Source organism: Engystomops pustulosus, chromosome 5 (assembly GCF_040894005.1).
Source record: "Engystomops pustulosus chromosome 5, aEngPut4.maternal, whole genome shotgun sequence".
Lineage (NCBI taxonomy): Eukaryota > Metazoa > Chordata > Amphibia > Anura > Leptodactylidae > Engystomops > Engystomops pustulosus.
In genome coordinates, this window is record NC_092415.1 from 153,635,177 (window position 1) to 153,654,406 (window position 19,230).

General features: G+C 41.6%; 1 protein-coding gene across 1 annotated transcript in view; it reads right to left on the reverse strand.

Moving 5' to 3' along the window:
• Positions 1-5,010: 5,010 nt before the first annotated feature.
• The window catches only part of TOPBP1 (DNA topoisomerase II binding protein 1), a 34,882-nt gene continuing 20,662 nt past the window's right edge, over positions 5,011-19,230 (reverse strand). Inside the window, exons 17-28 of the mRNA XM_072153470.1 lie at positions 16,798-16,924; positions 16,233-16,373; positions 13,277-13,367; positions 12,334-12,526; positions 12,017-12,246; positions 11,756-11,910; positions 11,302-11,407; positions 9,303-9,466; positions 7,599-7,736; positions 7,237-7,326; positions 6,120-6,281; positions 5,011-5,243 (exon numbers count right to left, since the gene is read on the reverse strand). Of these exons, the coding sequence (XP_072009571.1) occupies positions 5,109-5,243; positions 6,120-6,281; positions 7,237-7,326; positions 7,599-7,736; positions 9,303-9,466; positions 11,302-11,407; positions 11,756-11,910; positions 12,017-12,246; positions 12,334-12,526; positions 13,277-13,367; positions 16,233-16,373; positions 16,798-16,924 (1,732 nt within the window). The 3' untranslated portion in view covers positions 5,011-5,108. The remainder of the gene's footprint in view (positions 5,244-6,119; positions 6,282-7,236; positions 7,327-7,598; positions 7,737-9,302; positions 9,467-11,301; positions 11,408-11,755; positions 11,911-12,016; positions 12,247-12,333; positions 12,527-13,276; positions 13,368-16,232; positions 16,374-16,797; positions 16,925-19,230) is intronic.

Below are 19,230 nucleotides of genomic sequence, written 5' to 3' on the forward strand. Positions count from 1 at the left end.
ACCTTCTGTGGGGGACAGGAAATTGAGAGATTACCGTATATTCCGGCGTATAAGACGACCTGGTGTATAAGACGACCCCCCTACTTTCCTGTTAAAAATATAGAGTTTAAGATATATTCGCTGTATAAGACTACCCCTTTTCCAACAGCCAGCTCCCCCTTTATATTGCCATCCTGTACCCCCAGTATACAGCCAGCCCCCCTGTATATAGCCAAACTGCCCCCCCCCCCCCTAGTATACTGCCAGCCTGTACCCCCAGTATACAGCCAGCTATTATACAGCCTGGCGGACCCCAATTGTGCAGAATGCCGCCTCCCCCTCTATATAGCCAGCCTGCATGGCACACTAACAATAAAACAGCTTCTCACCTTTCCCGCGATCCACCGAAGCTCCGCTGCCACACTCCGGCCGCCGGTGACAGCTCATTGAGCGCTGGCGGCTCACAGAATATGATGTCAGCCGCGTGCCGACGTAATATTCTCTGCGACGCCGGCACCCACGTAGCTGTCACCGGCGGCCGGAGCGTAGCAGCGGAGCTTCGGTGGATCGCGGAAAAGGTGAGAAGAAACATTACCGGCGTATAAGACGACCCCAGAGAAGACAGAAGATATTTCTGTCTTCAAAAGTAGTCTTATACGCCGGTATATACGGTATGTAAATGTACTCCAGCCATTAGCTCCCTCAGTGTTTTCCTGTACCTACACAGGTCAGGATTGAGAATACCTCTCCCCTCCTCCAGGAAGTAAGTGTGTAGGTGTCTGTCTGTGTCTGATGATAAAGAAAAAGCATTGTAGAAAGAAAGGCAAAAAACGCTCACCCAGTGGATCCTCGTGGCACCAACTCCCACTTCTGCGACTCGGATCTCCACGTGACCAGCGTGCATAACAGGGAAGAATCCGAAAAAATACAACGATCCAGCGCAGGGTAGTGAAGAAAATCTTTAAGCTCTTTTTATTGGCTCCAATATAGACAAGAGTACACTTACATACGCTCAAGCACTGCGTCCACGATATGGACTATAGTTTCTTGCCTACACGTTTCGAGTGCGTTATGCACTCTTACTCTGTGTCTGTCTGTCTGTCTGTCTCAGGGGAGGTACCTGGTTTCTCAGTCCAGCCTCAACCAGGCTTCCTCTCCATGGCCGAGGGGACTTCTACACTCACCGGCCACTTTATTAGGTACACCATGCTAGTAACGGGTTGGACCTCCTTTTGCCTTCAGAACTGCCTCAATTCTTCGTGGCATAGATTCAACAAGGTGCTGGAAGCATTCCTCAGAGATTTTGGTCCATATTGACATGATGGCATCACACAGTTGCCGCAGATTTGTCGGCTGCACATCCATGATGCGAATCTCCCGTTCCACCACATCCCAAAGATGCTCTATTGGATTGAGATCTGGCGACTGTGGAGGCCATTTGAGTACAGTGAACTCATTGTCATGTTCAAGAAACCAGTCTGAGATGATTCCAGCTTTATGACATGGCGCATTATCCTGCTGAAAGTAGCCATCAGATGTTGGGTACATTGTGGTCATAAAGGGATGGACATGGTCAGCAACAATACTCAGGTAGGCTGTGGCGTTGCAACGATGCTCAATTGGTACCAAGGGGCCCAAAGAGTGCCAAGAAAATATTCCCCACACCATGACACCACCACCACCAGCCTGAACCGTTGATACAAGTCAGGATGGATCCATGTTTTCATGTTGTTGACGCCAAATTCTGACCCTAACATCCGAATGTCGCAGCAGAAATCGAGACTCATCAGACCAGGCAACGTTTTTCCAATCTTCTACTGTCCAATTTCGATGAGCTTGTGCAAATTGTAGCCTCAGTTTCCTGTTCTTAGCTGAAAGGAGTGGCACCCGGTGTGGTCTTTTGCTGCTCTAGCCCATCTGCCTCAAAGTTCGACGTACTGTGCATTCAGAGATGCTCTTCTGCCTACCTTGGTTGTAACGGGTGGCGATTTGAGTCACTGTTGCCTTTCTATCAGCTCGAACCAGTCTGCCCATTCTCCTCTGACCCCTGGCATCAACAAGGCATTTCCACCCACAGAACTGCCGCTCACTGGATGTTTTTTCTTTTTCGGACCATTCTCTGTAAACCCTAGAGATGGTTGTGCGTGAAAATCCCAGCAGTTTCTCAAATACTCAGACCAGCCCTTCTGGCACCAACAACCATGCCACGTTCAAAGGCACTCAAATCACCTTTCTTCCCCATACGGATGCTCGGTTTGAACTGCAGGAGATTGTCTTGACCATGTCTACATGCATTGAGTTGCCGCCATGTGATTGGCTGATTAGAAATTAAGTGTTAACGAGCAGGTGGACAGGTGTACCAAATAAAGTGGCCGGTGAGTGTATATCCTTGCAGACTAGGATCGGGAAGTAAGAGTTCTCCTTGCGGAGACTGTCAATTAAGGCCACCATGTAGGCATGTAGAGTCTTATAGCTATGGATGCTCCACTAGGGGGATTCTGGAAAAATATGCCAAGTTGAAAATAAAAATATATACAAATATCCAGAAGGCAGGACCCGGCTTGTACCCCATAACCCCTGGTTCTGTTACAAATCACATCCCATTGTGCCAAATCTGCAAAACCGCTACGTGGTCTTCCTAAACCTTCATCAGGCGTTACAGGCTAGACTCAATGGCTATAGAAGGGTCTGTTTTTAGCTAGAATGTTACAGATGCCAAGTCAACCCATACACATTTTCTGTCAAACCCCTTGGATACACGGGGATGTGACAGAGTCACAGGGAATAATAGATGCAGCAAACTGGACTCCATCTTTACTCCATCGTGTTCCTTTATGCACTAGAGGTCAGCCCCCACAGCAACATATTCCGTCCCCCTACCCCCCCAATGTAGTCTCAGCTCAGGGCCTCCATGTGCTTAGCGGTCAGCTGAATGAGCAGGTATGGCTGATGGTCACCAGAAAAAAAAAAAACACCTCTATTAAAAGTTTTACTGTAACGAAACTAAATTAAGAGGTAGATTTTTTTTCTATATTCTAACAAGTCCAAGAAATAAACAAAATCTGTGTAGGAGATTTGCAAAGACAACATAGTATTGAAATAAAAAAGTACAGTATAGATCATTGGTGGCAAACCGATTCTGTGTACTGTATTGGTGTACAAATATGATAGGAAGTTGTGAGTTGTGAGCAGGGACATATAGGTTACTGCTTAATGTTGTCACTTTACAAAAATAAGTGTGTTTTGGTTGTAGTTTGGGCACTCTGCACTGTTCTAAGTAAATGTGCCCCAATCTGCACCATGTGCAGTTTGTCTGTGTATTGTGCAGATGGGCCAGATTCAGGATTTCTGGTGCATATTTTTCATGAACCTGGTGCCCTCTGCACTTCTTTAACACCACTACAAGTGCACCGTTTTTTTTGGTGCACCTTCAAAAGGGGCCTCTCCCCCCCCCCCACTAAAGAACAATTACAGAAGTGCATTACATCTGTATTGCAAATATGCCTTTCTGCTTTCTCTAAGCATTTGCATTACAATATAATTGTGTGTTATAGCTTACGTTGCACCCTGACAGAATCCTCTGTGCAGTCCCAGGGGTTGGGCTTTGGTTTGGATGAATTTAAAACACAAATGTGAACGATTTCTTGCGTCCTCTAAGAATGCTACGCTTCCAGACCCTCCTTGAAACAGAGACCCTCAAATCCCTTGAGAACGCACTCCCACAGTCCACCCACACACCAAGGCTTCAATGGGAGTACAAGCAACTAATACTTTTATTGCATCAAAACCAGAGCAGAGCAAACTTACACCGTAGTATGACACTATTTGAAACACTGTGTGCCTCAGCCTCAGGGACCCCACATGCCATTTCAACAATTTATAATCTCCTTTTAGACAAATGGGGCTCCACTGACCCTCCTTATATAACGACCTGGGAAGGCGAGTGGAGCAAGACATTCACCACGGACGACTGGCTGAAAGAATTTTAATTATGCCATAAACTATCAGTTTCATACAAGGCACAGGAAACTAACTATAAGGTACTCTCAAGGTGGTACTGGGTTTCCAGTAGGCTCCATATGATCTACCCATCCTGCCCAGATAGATGCTGACGATGCCTTGAGGCGCCAGGCACCATGACTCACATCTGGTGGGGATGCCCGAATTTACAACCCTTCTGGCACCAGGTACGCAAACTGATATTAGACCTAACTGGGATCAGCCTGGAAAATGAGCAAGCAGCATTACTGCTGTCCATATTACCCACCTCTGCGACCAAAGCAAAGAGATCGTTGATTGGCTACATGCTTATAGCAGCACACTCCCTAATACCCAGATTATGGAAATCCACAAGGACCCCCCCAACTATCCAACTGGTTCGGAGAAATATCATTCCTGCATAGTCTGGAAGAGGCCACTGCAATATCACACAACAAAGCCGCAGACCACTCAATAACTTGGGCCCCATGGCTGACATTTAAACAGTCTGCAACATTTTTTTTTTTTTTTTTAACTACTCATGACCCGCTTCTGCCCTAACCCTCCTCCCCTAATCCCTCACTCCACCACTCCGGGTTTTAGCCCAAAAGGCTTGCGCCAGTTCTGTTTTAGAATTAATACTCGATCATAGAGTATAGACGGGTCTAAGTTTACCATGTTGCAACCCTGTTGATCCCCCAGTTTTGTTGTATGAGCATGATCAAAAAAAGCTCACCATGTCACCCGTTTCATACTCACTCAAATATTGCATTTAATAGACAACCTAATGTACCGTGATACGCTACAAACATGTTCCCATATCGCTATATATTGAATGTATAGAAATATACTTACATCTTAATGTGTCATGTTTAGGACCTGCGTGTCCCGTGCTCTGTTTGTATTTCTATTTCAATAAAAAGAATGATGTAAAAAAAAAAAAACACAATGACTTGTCTGTGCTGCAGACTGCCCACCTTTGTTACAGTAGCAAACTATAATACAAAGCTAGCACAGCTACACACTTTTTATTAGTGATGTATCACTTTTTATTAATAAAATTATTATTTTTTACACAAATGAATTGAATGAAGCATAAAAACACATATAAATTATACATATAACACGACATTACATAAAAATCCTGGATCCTAATACAGTCTAGACCTTTTCACATCACTGGATTCCCCAGAGTTTTTCCTCTTGCGGGATACTGTGGTGTTTGCTACCTGCAGATGGGGAAACGCATCTGGTAGACAGTAGTTGTTGGGAGGAGGTGGGGGTTCCTAGTAATATGATGGAAAAAAACCATTAAAGAATATTTTGGTCATCACTTAATTGTTACACAGCAAGTGTTGAAGTATCTTGACAGATCTGGCTTCAAACTGATTCCCCTTGATGGCTGCCATAAAACCATTTTGACAGGTCGGTTTTAATTAAGAGTTGTATTCCTCTCTATTCCAATAAGGCTGCATTCACACTGCCGTACGGGGGACGTATATACGACCTATACACGCCCCCCATAGACGGCAATGGGTGCCCGGCGGCCTACGTGAGCGGTATGGTGCGGCACCGTACCCCGTGAAAAGATAGGACATATCCTGTCTTTTCTCGGCATAAGGCGCCATGTTCCTCTATGTAGAGGGGCGGGACCGAGCAGCGCTCACCCTTCCTCTGACTGGCTTTCAAAATCTGTTCCTGTATCATTAAATGACCCGAGAAATAATCCAATGGTCCAGCCAGAGTCCACTGAATTTCCAATCTTTATTGAATCATATTCTTATATCCACAGTGTCAAACGCGTGGGAATTATGGAATTACACTGTGGATATAAGAATATGATTCAATAAAGATTGGAAATTCACTGGACTCTGGCAGAACCATTGGATTATTTCTTGAGTTGTCTATGCTTTTGCAAACAAGGCGGATGCCGTGCCACTTCCAGTTTCTGGGATTTTCCTTTTCTTTTGCATAATTAAATGACACCTAGACATTGCACATGGAACCTGCCCATACGAACCCCCACAGGGAGGGTATGAAAGGTCATGTTCTTTCTAGAATTCCCTCTTTGGTGTGAGATCAAATAGTTCTTTTTTCCGGGGGTCAGAAACATGATGGCAAAAGCTTACAGAAGAAATTTCAAAAAGCACTGGTGAACAAACCTTCATTAGGTAATCTGCTATGTATTCTGGCTTTAAACAGTTCACCCCTTGTGCTGCGGCTTCAGAAATATTGACTTTAGCATCGTCAGGTTTCAGCTTACTAAAATCCGCAAACAAGTGAGTTGCTTCCTTAAACAGTGAAGGAGAATGGCCAGCAAATACCTAGCACACAAATGACAGCAAGAGAACAGGATTAAAGGAATGTAAAACATCTTGCATTTGACCGACTCAATACATGCATCATAAAAAGCTTGATTTTTGTTTATTTAGTATTTTTATTTGTTACTCACTGTGCCTCCTGTTTCTCAAGAGAAGAAATCGGATCACAAAAGTGTATGAGTGCTGCTTGGAAATCTCAGACAACCAAATAGTTTCCCTGCTCCCTACATGGTTTGGCCAATCCTCTGAAAAACCACAAGCCGTGGTAAAATGCCCTTGATAAAGTTGATTCGCCAATACCCTATACTTGACTACACAACCCCAACACTTTAATACATACTGGAGCCTATATTGCTTTTTCGATTCCCACTGCTATTAATTCCATGATGCATCAGCAGAACATGAATAGCAGAGACAAACCATCTATACTAGCTGGAATGGCACGGTTTATTTTGACTAAAATCTCCATACCACAAGTATACAGTCAGTATAATAAATAAGTATAGCTGTCCTCTCCTTATTTATTATATTAGAGCCAGATACACCACTACTGGCTTTAGATCAGCAATTACAAATATGCAAGAAAACTGATGAAATGACAGATTTTAACTGCCCCTTAGACCTATTCTTAGGCTCAGTTTCCCTGACACGGATGTGAACGGAGCCGAAGAACAGAAGGGGAATAGAAAGTCTCTGTTTACCTTTGACATAAATGTCCATAACAATTACATTATAATAGTGGAAACAAAAGGTCAAGGCGGTTGCGCTATTGTTTCCACTATTTCATAACCAAGGGTTCCAGAACCTGCTGGATGCAGGTGTGACCTGAGCCTTATTGTTAGTAACTTGAACAGTAGTTCATTTCTCCCCTGCGAGCTGCTTGTACCGTAAAAATTATGACACAACAAGTTTTTAAGATAGAATTTTCAACAAAAAGAAGGCAATAAAGCAGACAGACCTTTGCTCCTCCGGACTGTAGGAGCCGTTTAAATCCAGCCTCTTTTGCTTGGTCGACATTTAATATAACTTTCCAGCCGCTGAAAGCTCCCTGAAAAAAAGATAAACACTGTTCAATGTCAAAGATTGCAAATTGGAATTAAAATACAGCAATTAAATTGCAAAAACTGAACAGTTTTCACTTCTGTACTGCAAGCAGACAGGGACTCCTTGCATCATATAGCACTATGATGCAAGGACTCCCATCCACTGCATTGTATTCCAGGGAATCCAACCAGCACATGGTCCCATTTCTACTCACTGAGCATAGTCATGTGCAGCTGGCCTTCTCATATCAGATTTGGTTGCCAGGTATAAACTCACCTCTACACTGCCATCTTCCCTCATTTTCTGCAGCTTCTTCCTCCATCTCATTGCGGCTTCAGCCAGCATCCGTTGTTGGGGATTAATGGCACTAACAGCATTCAGTACAGAGGAACTTCCCCATTCATAGTCATCTTCCTGGAACAGCAGCCACCAATAATGTAAGAAAAGACAGATGGTTTAGTCTTTAAACTCAATTTAGTCATTTGGTTGTAAAACTTTGCAAGTGCTTTACATTTTACATGCCTGCCCCATGAGAACTGGGCCTTCTTTTTATCATTTATGATGCTTCAAATAGACACCTAATAAAAATATCAGGCAGATAAATTACAGAAACTACTGCAATCAAGGCTACCTTATACCCATGTGGAGACTTCTAGCCATTGATGCTCCACTAGGGGATTCTGGGAAATATGCAAATGTTGTCCAAGGTGGGAAATGCCTCCTCCATAAGGAGAACTCTTACTTCCTGTCCCTTGTCAATAGGCTCTAACTCAGCCTAACCAGTGCCTACACTGTACTGAAGAGACCCAACCAGGTCCAAACAATCTGTTCCTTCTGGAATAGAAATGCTGGTTTGGCTTAATCCCACATCATGTTATCAAGCTTCCTGTAAGTCATGCTTGGTGTTAAAGGGGGCTGCCTTTCAGGGTAACAAAAGGAGGCATTGTTTTCCCATTTCCCACCTTGCATATTTCCCAAAAACTTCTGCAAACATTCCACTAATCTGACGGGCCCGCATAAGTCTTCAGGAACAACTTCATTAAGGTTAATGGGATGAATTTATACTGGCAGACATTTTGGCAATAAATCTTCGGCGAGTAAATATTTTCTTACTGTAGGTCAATATTCTATGCTAGACAGCTTGCCATACACTACATGGGATACACTGTACATGGGATAAATGGCTCTCTAGAAGGTTGCCGGAGTGCTCTTACATCCCTAGACCATGGATCTATAGTGCTGGCTGCATGTAAGCTATATATCCCCTGCACGTGCTGTAGGTTCATTTATTTGCAACAAATGCAGTAAATGTGAGGAAAGATAAATAAATAAAAATAATCAGAACTAATAATCAGATCTTTGGGAGAAATTGATGGCAAACAGAAATGGATCCTGAAATTAACTGGAACAACAGAGAATGGGATCAGAGTCCCCCAATCAACAAGAATGCATCTTCCCATTAATGTAATTTGGGGACAGGACCATGGAATGTCCAAGAGCAGTCCTGAAGCAAACACTTATCATACCTAGTATAACCATGGTGCAGTGTCCTTCAATTTTTTTTTTTTTTTTTTTTTTTTTAAAAGCCTGCAATACAGCCAACAAACATCTTTTTTACGTTCAGAATGTTAATCCTCTATATTGACTTTTTTGTATTTGCCAATGAGTAGTATTTATTTAAAGAGGACCTGTCACCTATTAAAAAAGTAAGCATACCCTATATTGAGCAGTGAAACTGCTATCTTTATCGGAACCCTCCCATAAAGCCAGCAGACACTACAGCGCCTAGAAACGCTTGATAAAGATCGCAATGTGATTGAAACGTTGTTTTTGGTTGGAATAACGCACTCTTTTTGAGATCATCCGTTCCTGTGCTGCGATCTTCTTTGCTATTAACAGTCTTTATTTAAATGGATCACTAACATTTCCTTTATAAACAACACGCTAGTTTTCTATTACTATTTCTTTCAAACTAACAACCTTAATAAAACGCTTTGCCGCTCGGCAGGCCTCCAGGTAAGAGCGATGAAGAACCCATTTCCCTGCTGCCATTGAAGCAAGATACTTCTCATTACGAAGTGGAAGTCCAACAATAATGTGAGTACAGCTGGGGTCAAAGCACTGTTTGTCTATCACTATTCCACCTGCAAGCAAATGAAAAGGTTAAAATGTATGAGAACGTAGCATGTAAAGTACAATAAGCAAAATCTGCAGTGTTCAGTACAAGGATACACAAGCGAGGTAAACTCTCTCCATTTTGTTGCTTCGCCACATGTTTAAAGTGGATCAGTAAGTATTGAGCAGATTGCATGGATATCATTGGTGACTTAACCCCTTCAGGGCTAAGCCATTTAAGGGCTTCAGGATCAAGCCAGATTTTTTTTAATATCTGCCCTTTGCAATTATAAGATGTTATAACTTTGGAAGACTAAACATATCCAGGTGATTTTGAGGTCGGTTTCTCATCACACATTATATTTCAAATTAGTTGAAAAATTTCGATGATACCTTTTGTGTTTAGTTATGAAAACAGAAATTTTAAATTTTTTTTTTAAAGAGTTGCCATTTTCAAAGTTCTAAATTGTTAGCTTTTCAGGCAGATATTCATAGCACCCAAATAACTTCATAACTACATTTTCCAAATGTCTGTTTTATATTGACATGGCTTTTTTATGCATCTGCACAGCCCGTCTTTGAGAGGCCTAAATAATAGTAAGGCCCCCATTAATTACCACATTTTAGAAACGACAAGAACTACAAACGAAGAAGTGTGTTAACCCTTTAGGTGTTTCACTGGGGTTAAAACAAAACTGAGGTAAAATTTACAAACTGTAATTTTTTTTTTAGACAATACATTCATTTTGGCTAAAGATTAAACATTCACGGATTAAAACGACGAAAAGCTCCACAAATTTTCATACTCAATTTCTCCTGAGTGTACCGATACCCCATATGTGGTGGTAAACTGCTGTATGGGCACATGGCCAGGCATAGAATGTGATGGAGCACCATTCAGAGCAGAGTTCCATTGTCATGATTTTTAGGGTGTTCACTGTACGGGTTTCTTAAAAATTGTAATTTTATTGTACGGGTTGCTACGGACGTGGTGATCTAGTGTTTTTCTGGCGTTTTCACTTTATGTCTAATGTGATTGTAACATAGGATGTGGGCTTCAGGGACTTTTTAAAATATTTTTTTAATTGCATTTTTACAGTTTTATTTTGTCCCAATGTGGGAAAAGAACATGTGTGATCACTTGTTCAGTGTTATGTACTGCAATACTGATGTATTACAGCAGATTACATTTTCTCATTCTTAGTATTCTGCATAGGCTGAAAGCAAGATATAACAGGCATCTACTGAAGGCAGGGCTGCATGTCTGGTCAAAGGGTGCCAATTTGCCGGGTAAGTACACGTTACTGCCCTATAGACGCCGTGGTCACCATGATTATGGTGGGAGCCCAACTTTCACACGGCTCTGCTTGTTACCACTGGTGATCGCTATGACGCAACTGTCAAGGTGCGGTAAGCAATTTAGCACAATTTACCCATGCTATGCTAAGTCTTCTGCTAAGTGTCAAGTGTCCAGCTGCTCCTTCACTTTGGAAAAATCCAAAGGAGGCTGAAATGCTTTGGCAGCGCATCTCATGGCTCCATCTCCACACATTGTAAGATTCAGAAGTGACATAGCGGACCTGGGATTAGAGTAGACGTTGGGCAATGGCAGTGTAGCAAGAGGCGAGGTTATTGATGTGGGGCCACCTACATGCCCCCCCCCTCGAGGAATTCAGCCTAATTTGCATATTGCTAAAGTAAACTTTTGTCATGGAAGGAGCAGCTGGAAAATAAAACAATCGTATGGTATGGATATAGCCTTACATAACATAGCAATTTGTTTTGGTAGGTAAATTTTCTTTAAGAAATGCTATGTTGTACTGTGCTATAGAAACACAAGAAATTGTATAGTGAAATCAATTACCTAGCTCCTCGATGAGCTGGCAGTAGTCAATTCTTTCCTGGGGGTTCAAAGAAGAAAGCTGGAAGCGACGCTCCTTATCTTTCTCTTCCTTAACTGGGTTTTCCTTCTGCAATTATAAAAAATGTTATTATTTTACTACAAATGTAGGAGGTGGATGACATGGATTACAAGAATACCATTCACATTACTCATTTTTAGGTCTTCTACTTTACTTAAGCCTCTCATGTCTGTATTTGTAAATACTCAAATTCCCCATAAATTTAATTTTTTTTAAAAAAGATATTCTAGAAACTGAAAATGGATGTAACCTGCTATGTAATATTAATCACACAGTGCTTGTAAGACTTCATGCATAAGTTTCAGAAGATGCACATGCTTAAGTGAAATTTGTGCAAGGTAAAGAAGAATCTGTGTAAAGACAACATAACAGGGTAAATCGAATTCTAACCATTACCATGGGCTGTGGAGCGACCAATGGTTTGGCTAATGGGAATGCAATACTAGGAGCCTGTGGAGTAGGGATTAGCTGGTCGTCTTTAGCTGGAGATTGGAGATCTTTTCCTTTCCTTAACACTTCCTCAGCTGTAATGTTATTCATTTCACAGGCTTCTATAATACAAAATAAACATGAAGGTGTTATTAGCAATCCCTGGGGGTAAGAGCTACTTATAAATCCACACAAAACAATGTAGCTACACACATTATCCTTGATTACCCATATCAGCCAAGTCTGTGTCCGTTAAGGATTCCTTGAACTGGGTTTCATCCTCATTTTTGTTTCTCATATTTGGTTGGGGAGGCTCCAAATACTGGGAAGGACTATTGGGCCACTGCAAATTGCTGGCAAGTTTAGCTCGCTCCTCTCTTGCAGTAGGGTCATCCCAGATAATTTGTTCATTTTGAGAAGGCTCAGTATTGAGATCTGCCGCTGCCTGTCGAGAATTTCTAAAAGTGCAGTAGAACAATTTTTATATAAAATACTCATACAGCAATTATACAGTACATAGTATTTAGTATGGATACTGGCAGTACCTTCTTGCTTCTAGCACCCGGCTACGGCCATTTCTAGTAGAACGAATGCCTTCAGGGGTGCAAGGAGAGTTATCAAACCCTACCCTGCTCATTGATGTCCCCTGCCCTTGTGCCTTCACCATTGATGTTGCTGACATTAGCTCTTGAAGCTGTCGCTGGAAATTCTCCCTCATCTCTAAGGTCTGTGTAAGAGCTGGTTATACAAGCAAAGAACATTAAAATCAAGGAGTTTTTTTTTTTTTAAGTGATTGAAAAACCTCAAAGTAAGCACATGTCCCCACTTCTTTCCACGGAACCCTGCACACAGCAGTGTATCCCACAGCCTTGTGCATCCCACAGCCTTGTGCATCCCACAGCCTTGTGCATCCCACAGCCTTGTGCATCCCACAGCCTTGTGCATGAGCTACCTGGGTCGCAAAAGATACAGCAGAACCTATTCCTGCCCAAGTTTGTGGCCTGGACCGCTGAGGACAGCTGGCCATAAACAAGGGATAACACCAGTTTGTGTGCAAATCAGCTTTCTGTCCTTTCCTCCACTGACATAGGAGAGATAAAAGGAACCCGATAAAGTGTCCAGTGACTAAACACTTTACAGACAATCCCATGAATAGTCTAAATTTCCATACAGTAATGAATCATCAATTATTATATATTCCCAAGGTAGGGAAATATTTATTCATTAGCCTCCTCATCTGTCTGAGGTGGACAAGACTTCTGAAGGCTTTCAGATACACTGCTCACTACAGGAGGAAGCAGCAGAACAAAAGGCACAGAGAAGTAGATTACAAAGTGGATTATCATCTGTACTAATCATTTATGAAATACAAACAAATAGCATCAAAGCATAAAAGGATTTCTTCCTTCATGACTTTGTTAATAAGTAGGCTTATAAACCACGGTTAAGGAAATCACAAAACTACGTCAGTGCATATATATATTTTACCTCCTTTAACTACACCTTCACTTTGAGCCTTTCCTTTTGCCCGAATAGGTGAAATCTCAGCTACTTGATCATCTTCGTCTGATACATTTTTCTAAAAACACAAAAAGAAAAAAAAAATTGGCCAATTAAAACTAATTTTTTTTTACTAATATAAACTGACGAAACATATAGTACAGTGATGGGCAACCTTTTGAGCTTGGTGTGTCAAAATTCGCCAAAAAAACGAGCATAACTCGGGTGGTGTGTCTTCTAGGGTACTTTAACCGTAGGTTTTCTGATTGATCCTACCATGTACTGCCATACAATCAGACAGGTGTGAAATTGCTTAGTAACCTGCAAACTTTCAGTCATGAAAGTTCACAGGTTACAGCGAGGGCGCAGGCGCCGCGGTCCGCATTTCCTTCATGCCCTCTTGGCATGGAGAAGGTGTGCGGAGCAAAATAATCGCAATGTCTGGCGATTTACAAGGCGTTGCGATTATTTCAGGGCTTGTACGTCACAAAACTGACACACAAGCCCTGATGACTGTCTTCTATCATACAGTGCACTGACCTTACTCACTGTATGATGGGAGTGGTTGTCCTCCCTCATCCCTGCTCTGGAGCTGGTCAGTGTAGAGGTGGCAGCTGCTGGGACATCACACAAGGCAGCAGCGATGTGACCTCTGACTGTGTTGCCATCCTACCCCCACCACAACTATCAGGAGCTGCAGAGGAGCCTCCTGGATGTACGGCCGGGCCACCTCTCCTGCTGTGCCCCGTGCTGATACCTGTGCTGACTGGAGACACTAGGCACAGCTCACACATGGGGAGGGGCCGGCACGGGGGAGGAGGAAAGGGGGGAGGGGGGTTGGAGTGCTGGAAGCTCAGTGCAATCTATCAGCCTCCCGGCTACTGCACCTGATCATGTAGGATGAAACTTAACTCTCAGGCAGCCGCGTGTCAGTGAAAATGGCTACGTGTGTCAGCACTGACACGCGTGTCATAGGTTAGCCATCACTGATATAGTACATGACTACTCTGTCAGAAAGGCCTTAAACTGTGTAACGGTTTGAGTCAGACCACTAAATCTCAACAATTAATTAAACCTTAGCATTTTAGACACTGTACTGAAAAATACTGCCCGATTTATAAAAGCAATATTATAAGCCATGCCCTCACATGACAGCGACAATGGCCACGGGCCGTCTGTTTTAGGAAGACCACAGGGCCTCCTGAAAAGTGTACAGTTCATATACAGGTAGCCTAATACAGATCATTTCCAAAACTGTAATATGAAATGTACTGCCCCTTAACCTTTTCCTTGCCAGTCATTTCTGGGAGGTTTTTTTTTTTTTTTTTTATAAATTTGAGATTGACCAGGTGACTAGGGACAAACTTCTGCATTCAGAATGGTAAACTTTCATCTAACTTATCTTTTTTTTGGAAAAAAACAGTTTTACTATAAAAATTGTTTGACAATGTTAGAAACACAATTTTGGATTCATATAAAAGGAGGAGATTCTCCAGTCAGTTCAACTAACCCACACTAACTAAAGCCATTGTTGAAACCAGTACAACTATCCCTAAATTTTAAAAAAGTTAGCGCAGCATCCAATAAATAAAAATCATTCTTCTTTATTTGAAAACATGATTAAAAGTCCAGAAACAAGCACCCTACGCATTTCAGGGTTCACCCCTTAGCCATGGCCATCTTAAGTTTCAACACAGCCTCATTTAAAATACATACAGACAAGTTGGGCGTTCACACAACTTGATTTCCTTTTGTCATGGCCAGAACACATTTCGTTAATTATATACACACATATATTTTCTAAATGACATCAGATCTGTCTCATAAATCATCATAATAGTTCATTCCTAGAGGAATTCTTGTATTTAGAGACACAATCTCCCTCCTGTGCAAGCTTTGATCTTTCTTTTAGTTCTTGCAATATATTTAATTGAACATTCTAAGACATAGATTGCTTATTCTGTATTGCAATTTATAAATGTCTGGATGTCAAAGGAGTGGTGATTTGCAGACACATTGTTACATTTTATGGCATACATACAGTACACATGTTGCACCTACTCCCATGACAAGGAAAAAAATAAACACCTTTCTGTGACAACCAAACATTTCTCTTTTTGTTTTCTCTGTAGAAACTGAGATTAACTACCTATGGTTTTACCTCGTTTGGAAACAAAAAACGGACCCCTAAATTGTTCCTCCACAGGTCTGTAAGGTTCCCTAGTCTGTTCATAAAGTTGACTCAACATTTATAGAAATGACCCCATGCGAGTCTGAGCATCATCATTTCTTTGATATTCATGTCCTTATTTCCCAGCCGCCCCCAGTTCATTCCTCCCTCCCCCAGCTGTGTGACTCACTGAAGAGAATTCCTGAGGGAGGGGTTAATGAGGAAGCTGAGCTCTCTTGAGCGAATCAGTCACACATTAACTTGGCTGAAGAGAAAACAGACCCCTTGTCAAGCAGGAAATTGGCTGAGCTGGAAGAACATGAATATGCATATGTAGGGAGTCGACTTAAAAGAGTTAGGAAATCATCCACTCAAAAAACAACACACAAAAAAAAAAAACCTAACAAACTAGAAATACTCCTTTTCATCTTGATCCCAGCACTGTCCGTTGTTAGGTCTTGACACGCCGGGATCACCTAGAAAAGAAACTATAATAAGCAGCAAGGGGACAAGATGTCTGGCGCTCTGGGCTGCCAATTTTGCACATGCCCGCACCTTCCTCTCCCATGCTGGGAGAGGGAGGTGAACTTTCGCATGGTGTCACCTTGCTCTTCCATGCCCACGGCGGTGATCTCAGCGTGTTAAGACTAGTGACTGTAGGGGGCCAGGATGAAGGTGAATATTTTTGTGTTATCTTTGTGTTTTTTGAGTAGTTAAACAATTAACATTTAACCATTTCAGTTGAAAGATCTAGCTAGTTACTTTGAAACTTACCTCATCGTGTTTGGAGAATGTAATGGAAATCTTACTACTATTTTGCGTTCCATCTTGTACCGCACTTATGTCTAGGCTCATTTTTGGATTGAAAGTATGAGGGTAAAGAGACTCTGGGACTCGCCTTTGCTCTTCAGCACACTTTAGAGTCAAAGAAAATGAAATCCATTAATCTATATATAAAACAATTGACACTATAAAAACAGTCCATTGTTTAAATTATATAAACAAAAAACTCTAAAAAAAAAAAAAAAAACCTAATGTAGAGCTTAAAAGAGGGAAAAAAATTCTTCTTGTAATTGCAAATATACTGATCATTGGGTACCCCAGATGGCATCAAAATGTATTTTCTAGTCGAAAGCTAGTTAATATTGGCTGCCTTGTATGTGTGCATAGACTTACAGCCACTGATGTCTCACTGGAGGATTCAGGGCAGCGGGGCACCACTGATCAAGTTATACCAAGTTATCCATTTACTTTGTTAAAATCCACTTAAATACATAAATGACGTTGATATAACTACTTTAGATGCATATAGAGAAAAGAAAATATAGAGGATACACACAGACAGTAACCAATGTTCCGAAACTATGTGGATGCCGCTTCTTTCCTTCACAGATCTAAATTCCCGATTAGTGTCATTCTGTTTTCCTTGATAAATAAAGTGAGTAACACTTTCATCAAAGCACCACCTAAAATAAGAGAAAAATGTTACTGTTGAATCTTCAAGTTTCAGAAAGATATATTTTACCAATATATTCTTAACCTATATGTAACACAGAGATTTGCAGTAGATAATGACATATGTTAACGACAAAATGTGTTACAACAAAATGCATAGACATTTTTTACAATTTTGGAAGAGGACCAGTCGCCAGATTTTGACCACCGTGAGTAACAATGCCCGCTGATAAAGGGTTACAAGTCCTCCCCATATCACCTAAAATTAGCTGCCAATGAGGCACTGTACCTCAATTAGACATTTTTCCGATATGCAAATTAGCTTTTCTGACTCATGTCTGGTATCTGTGACTGACAGCTATGTCTCTTCAAATCACTGCTCTGCCTCAAATTATTCAACTACAGACATATACAGCTCTATGTACAAATGGGAAATATTGTGCCTTGTGTTACATTCATGACATGTGACATCTTTTACCATTCTTATAATAGCAAACTGTACACCATGTATGTGATCACATGAAATCACAGCAGCCTCCATGGAGGATAGAGAGGAGTAGAAGTCCATAGAGGCTGCTGTGACTTCACTGGGTTAGATACAGACATGGGGTACAGTTATGGGGTGCTATTATTAAGAGGCTAAAGTACCTGATGATGATGTCACTCTGGTCACATGAACTGTGACTCGTAAGGAGGCATAAGACATGGGGAGGATTAGATGGGAGCGGCCGGCCAAGTAGGACACGCCCCCTCTGATGCCAGGTAATATAAGATAAAAGGTGATTTATGTGGATGTAAGCAAAACTATTTTTTAACTAAAAGAAGGGGGTAAGTCAGTTAATAGAACTCTATAGGAACCTGTCACTGGCTGTAAATGTGCAAATGAGGTGATAGGTTCCCTTTAAGCTTATACAAAAAGTAAAATTTTATAATTTATTTATAAATTATTTAACCCCTTAAGGACGGAGGGTTTTCCGGCTCATTTCTCGCTCTCCAACTTCAAAAATCCATAACTTTTTCATTTTTCCGTGTACAGACCTGTGTGAGGGCTTATTTTGTGCGTAACAAATTTTACTTTCCCGTAATGTTATTTATTTTAACATGCCGTGTACTGCGAAGCTGAAAAAAAATTCCAAATGTGGAAAAATTGAAAAAAAACCGCATGTGCGTCACGTTCTTGTGGGCTCAGTTTTTACGACTTTCACTCTTCGCTCCAAATAACACGCCTACTTTATTCTTTGGTTCGGTGCGATCGCGGTGATACCAAATTTATATAAGTTTTATTGTGTTTTAATACATTTTCAAAAATTAAACGAATGTGTACAAAAAAGAAAAAAAATTTTTTGCCATCTTCTGACGCTAATAACTTTTTCATACTTTGGCGCACGGAAATGTGTGAGGGGTCATTTTTTGCGAAATGAGGCGACGTTTTCATTGCTACCATTTTGAGGTCTGTGCGACATTTTGATCATTTTTTATTTCATTTTTTATGTTATGTAAAAAGGTGTAAAAGTCGCATTTCGGACATTTGGGCGCCATTTCCCGCCTCGGAGGTCACCGCCGTCCGTAACCGTTTTTATATTTTGATAGATCGGGCATTTTGGGACGCGGCGATACCTAATATGTCTGTGATTTTTACTGTTTGTTATGTTTTATATCCGTTCTAGGGAAAGGGGGGTGATTTGAACTTTTAATATTTTATTAATTTTTTTTATTTTTTAAACTTTTTTTTTTCTTTTTTTTTTCACTATTTTTTAGACCATCTAGGGTACAATAACCCTAGATGATCAGATCGCTCCTACCATATACTGCAATACTACAGTATTGCAATATATGGCGTTTTTGCAGGTCTTACATTACAATGAGCCACTGGCTCATTGTAACGAACCTGCATAAACCATGTAGCCTCGTGTCAAGAGAAGACCCGAGGCTACCATGGTAACCGATCGCCGCCCCCCGATGACGTTCGGGGGCGTGGCGATCGAAAAAAAGATGGCGGCGCCCGCGCGCCGCCGTCTTTTAAACGCCGCCCGCGACTTTGCGGGCGGCGTTTAGAGGGTTAATAGCCGCGATCGGTGCAAGCACCGACCGCGGTTATTAGCGGTGGGGGTTTTGTGCAAAATGCAAAAACCCCCACCTCTGTATGAAGAGGACTCAGCCCGTGAGCCCTCTTCATACTTCCCTTATACCTCTGCGCCGTAGAGCTACGGCGCAGAGCGTTAAGGGGTTAAAAAGAAAAACAAATTTCTGTAAAATAAAAAAAAATCTTCAAATTTCATAACCCCTTCATGGCCACACTTTAATGGTCGCAAGGACC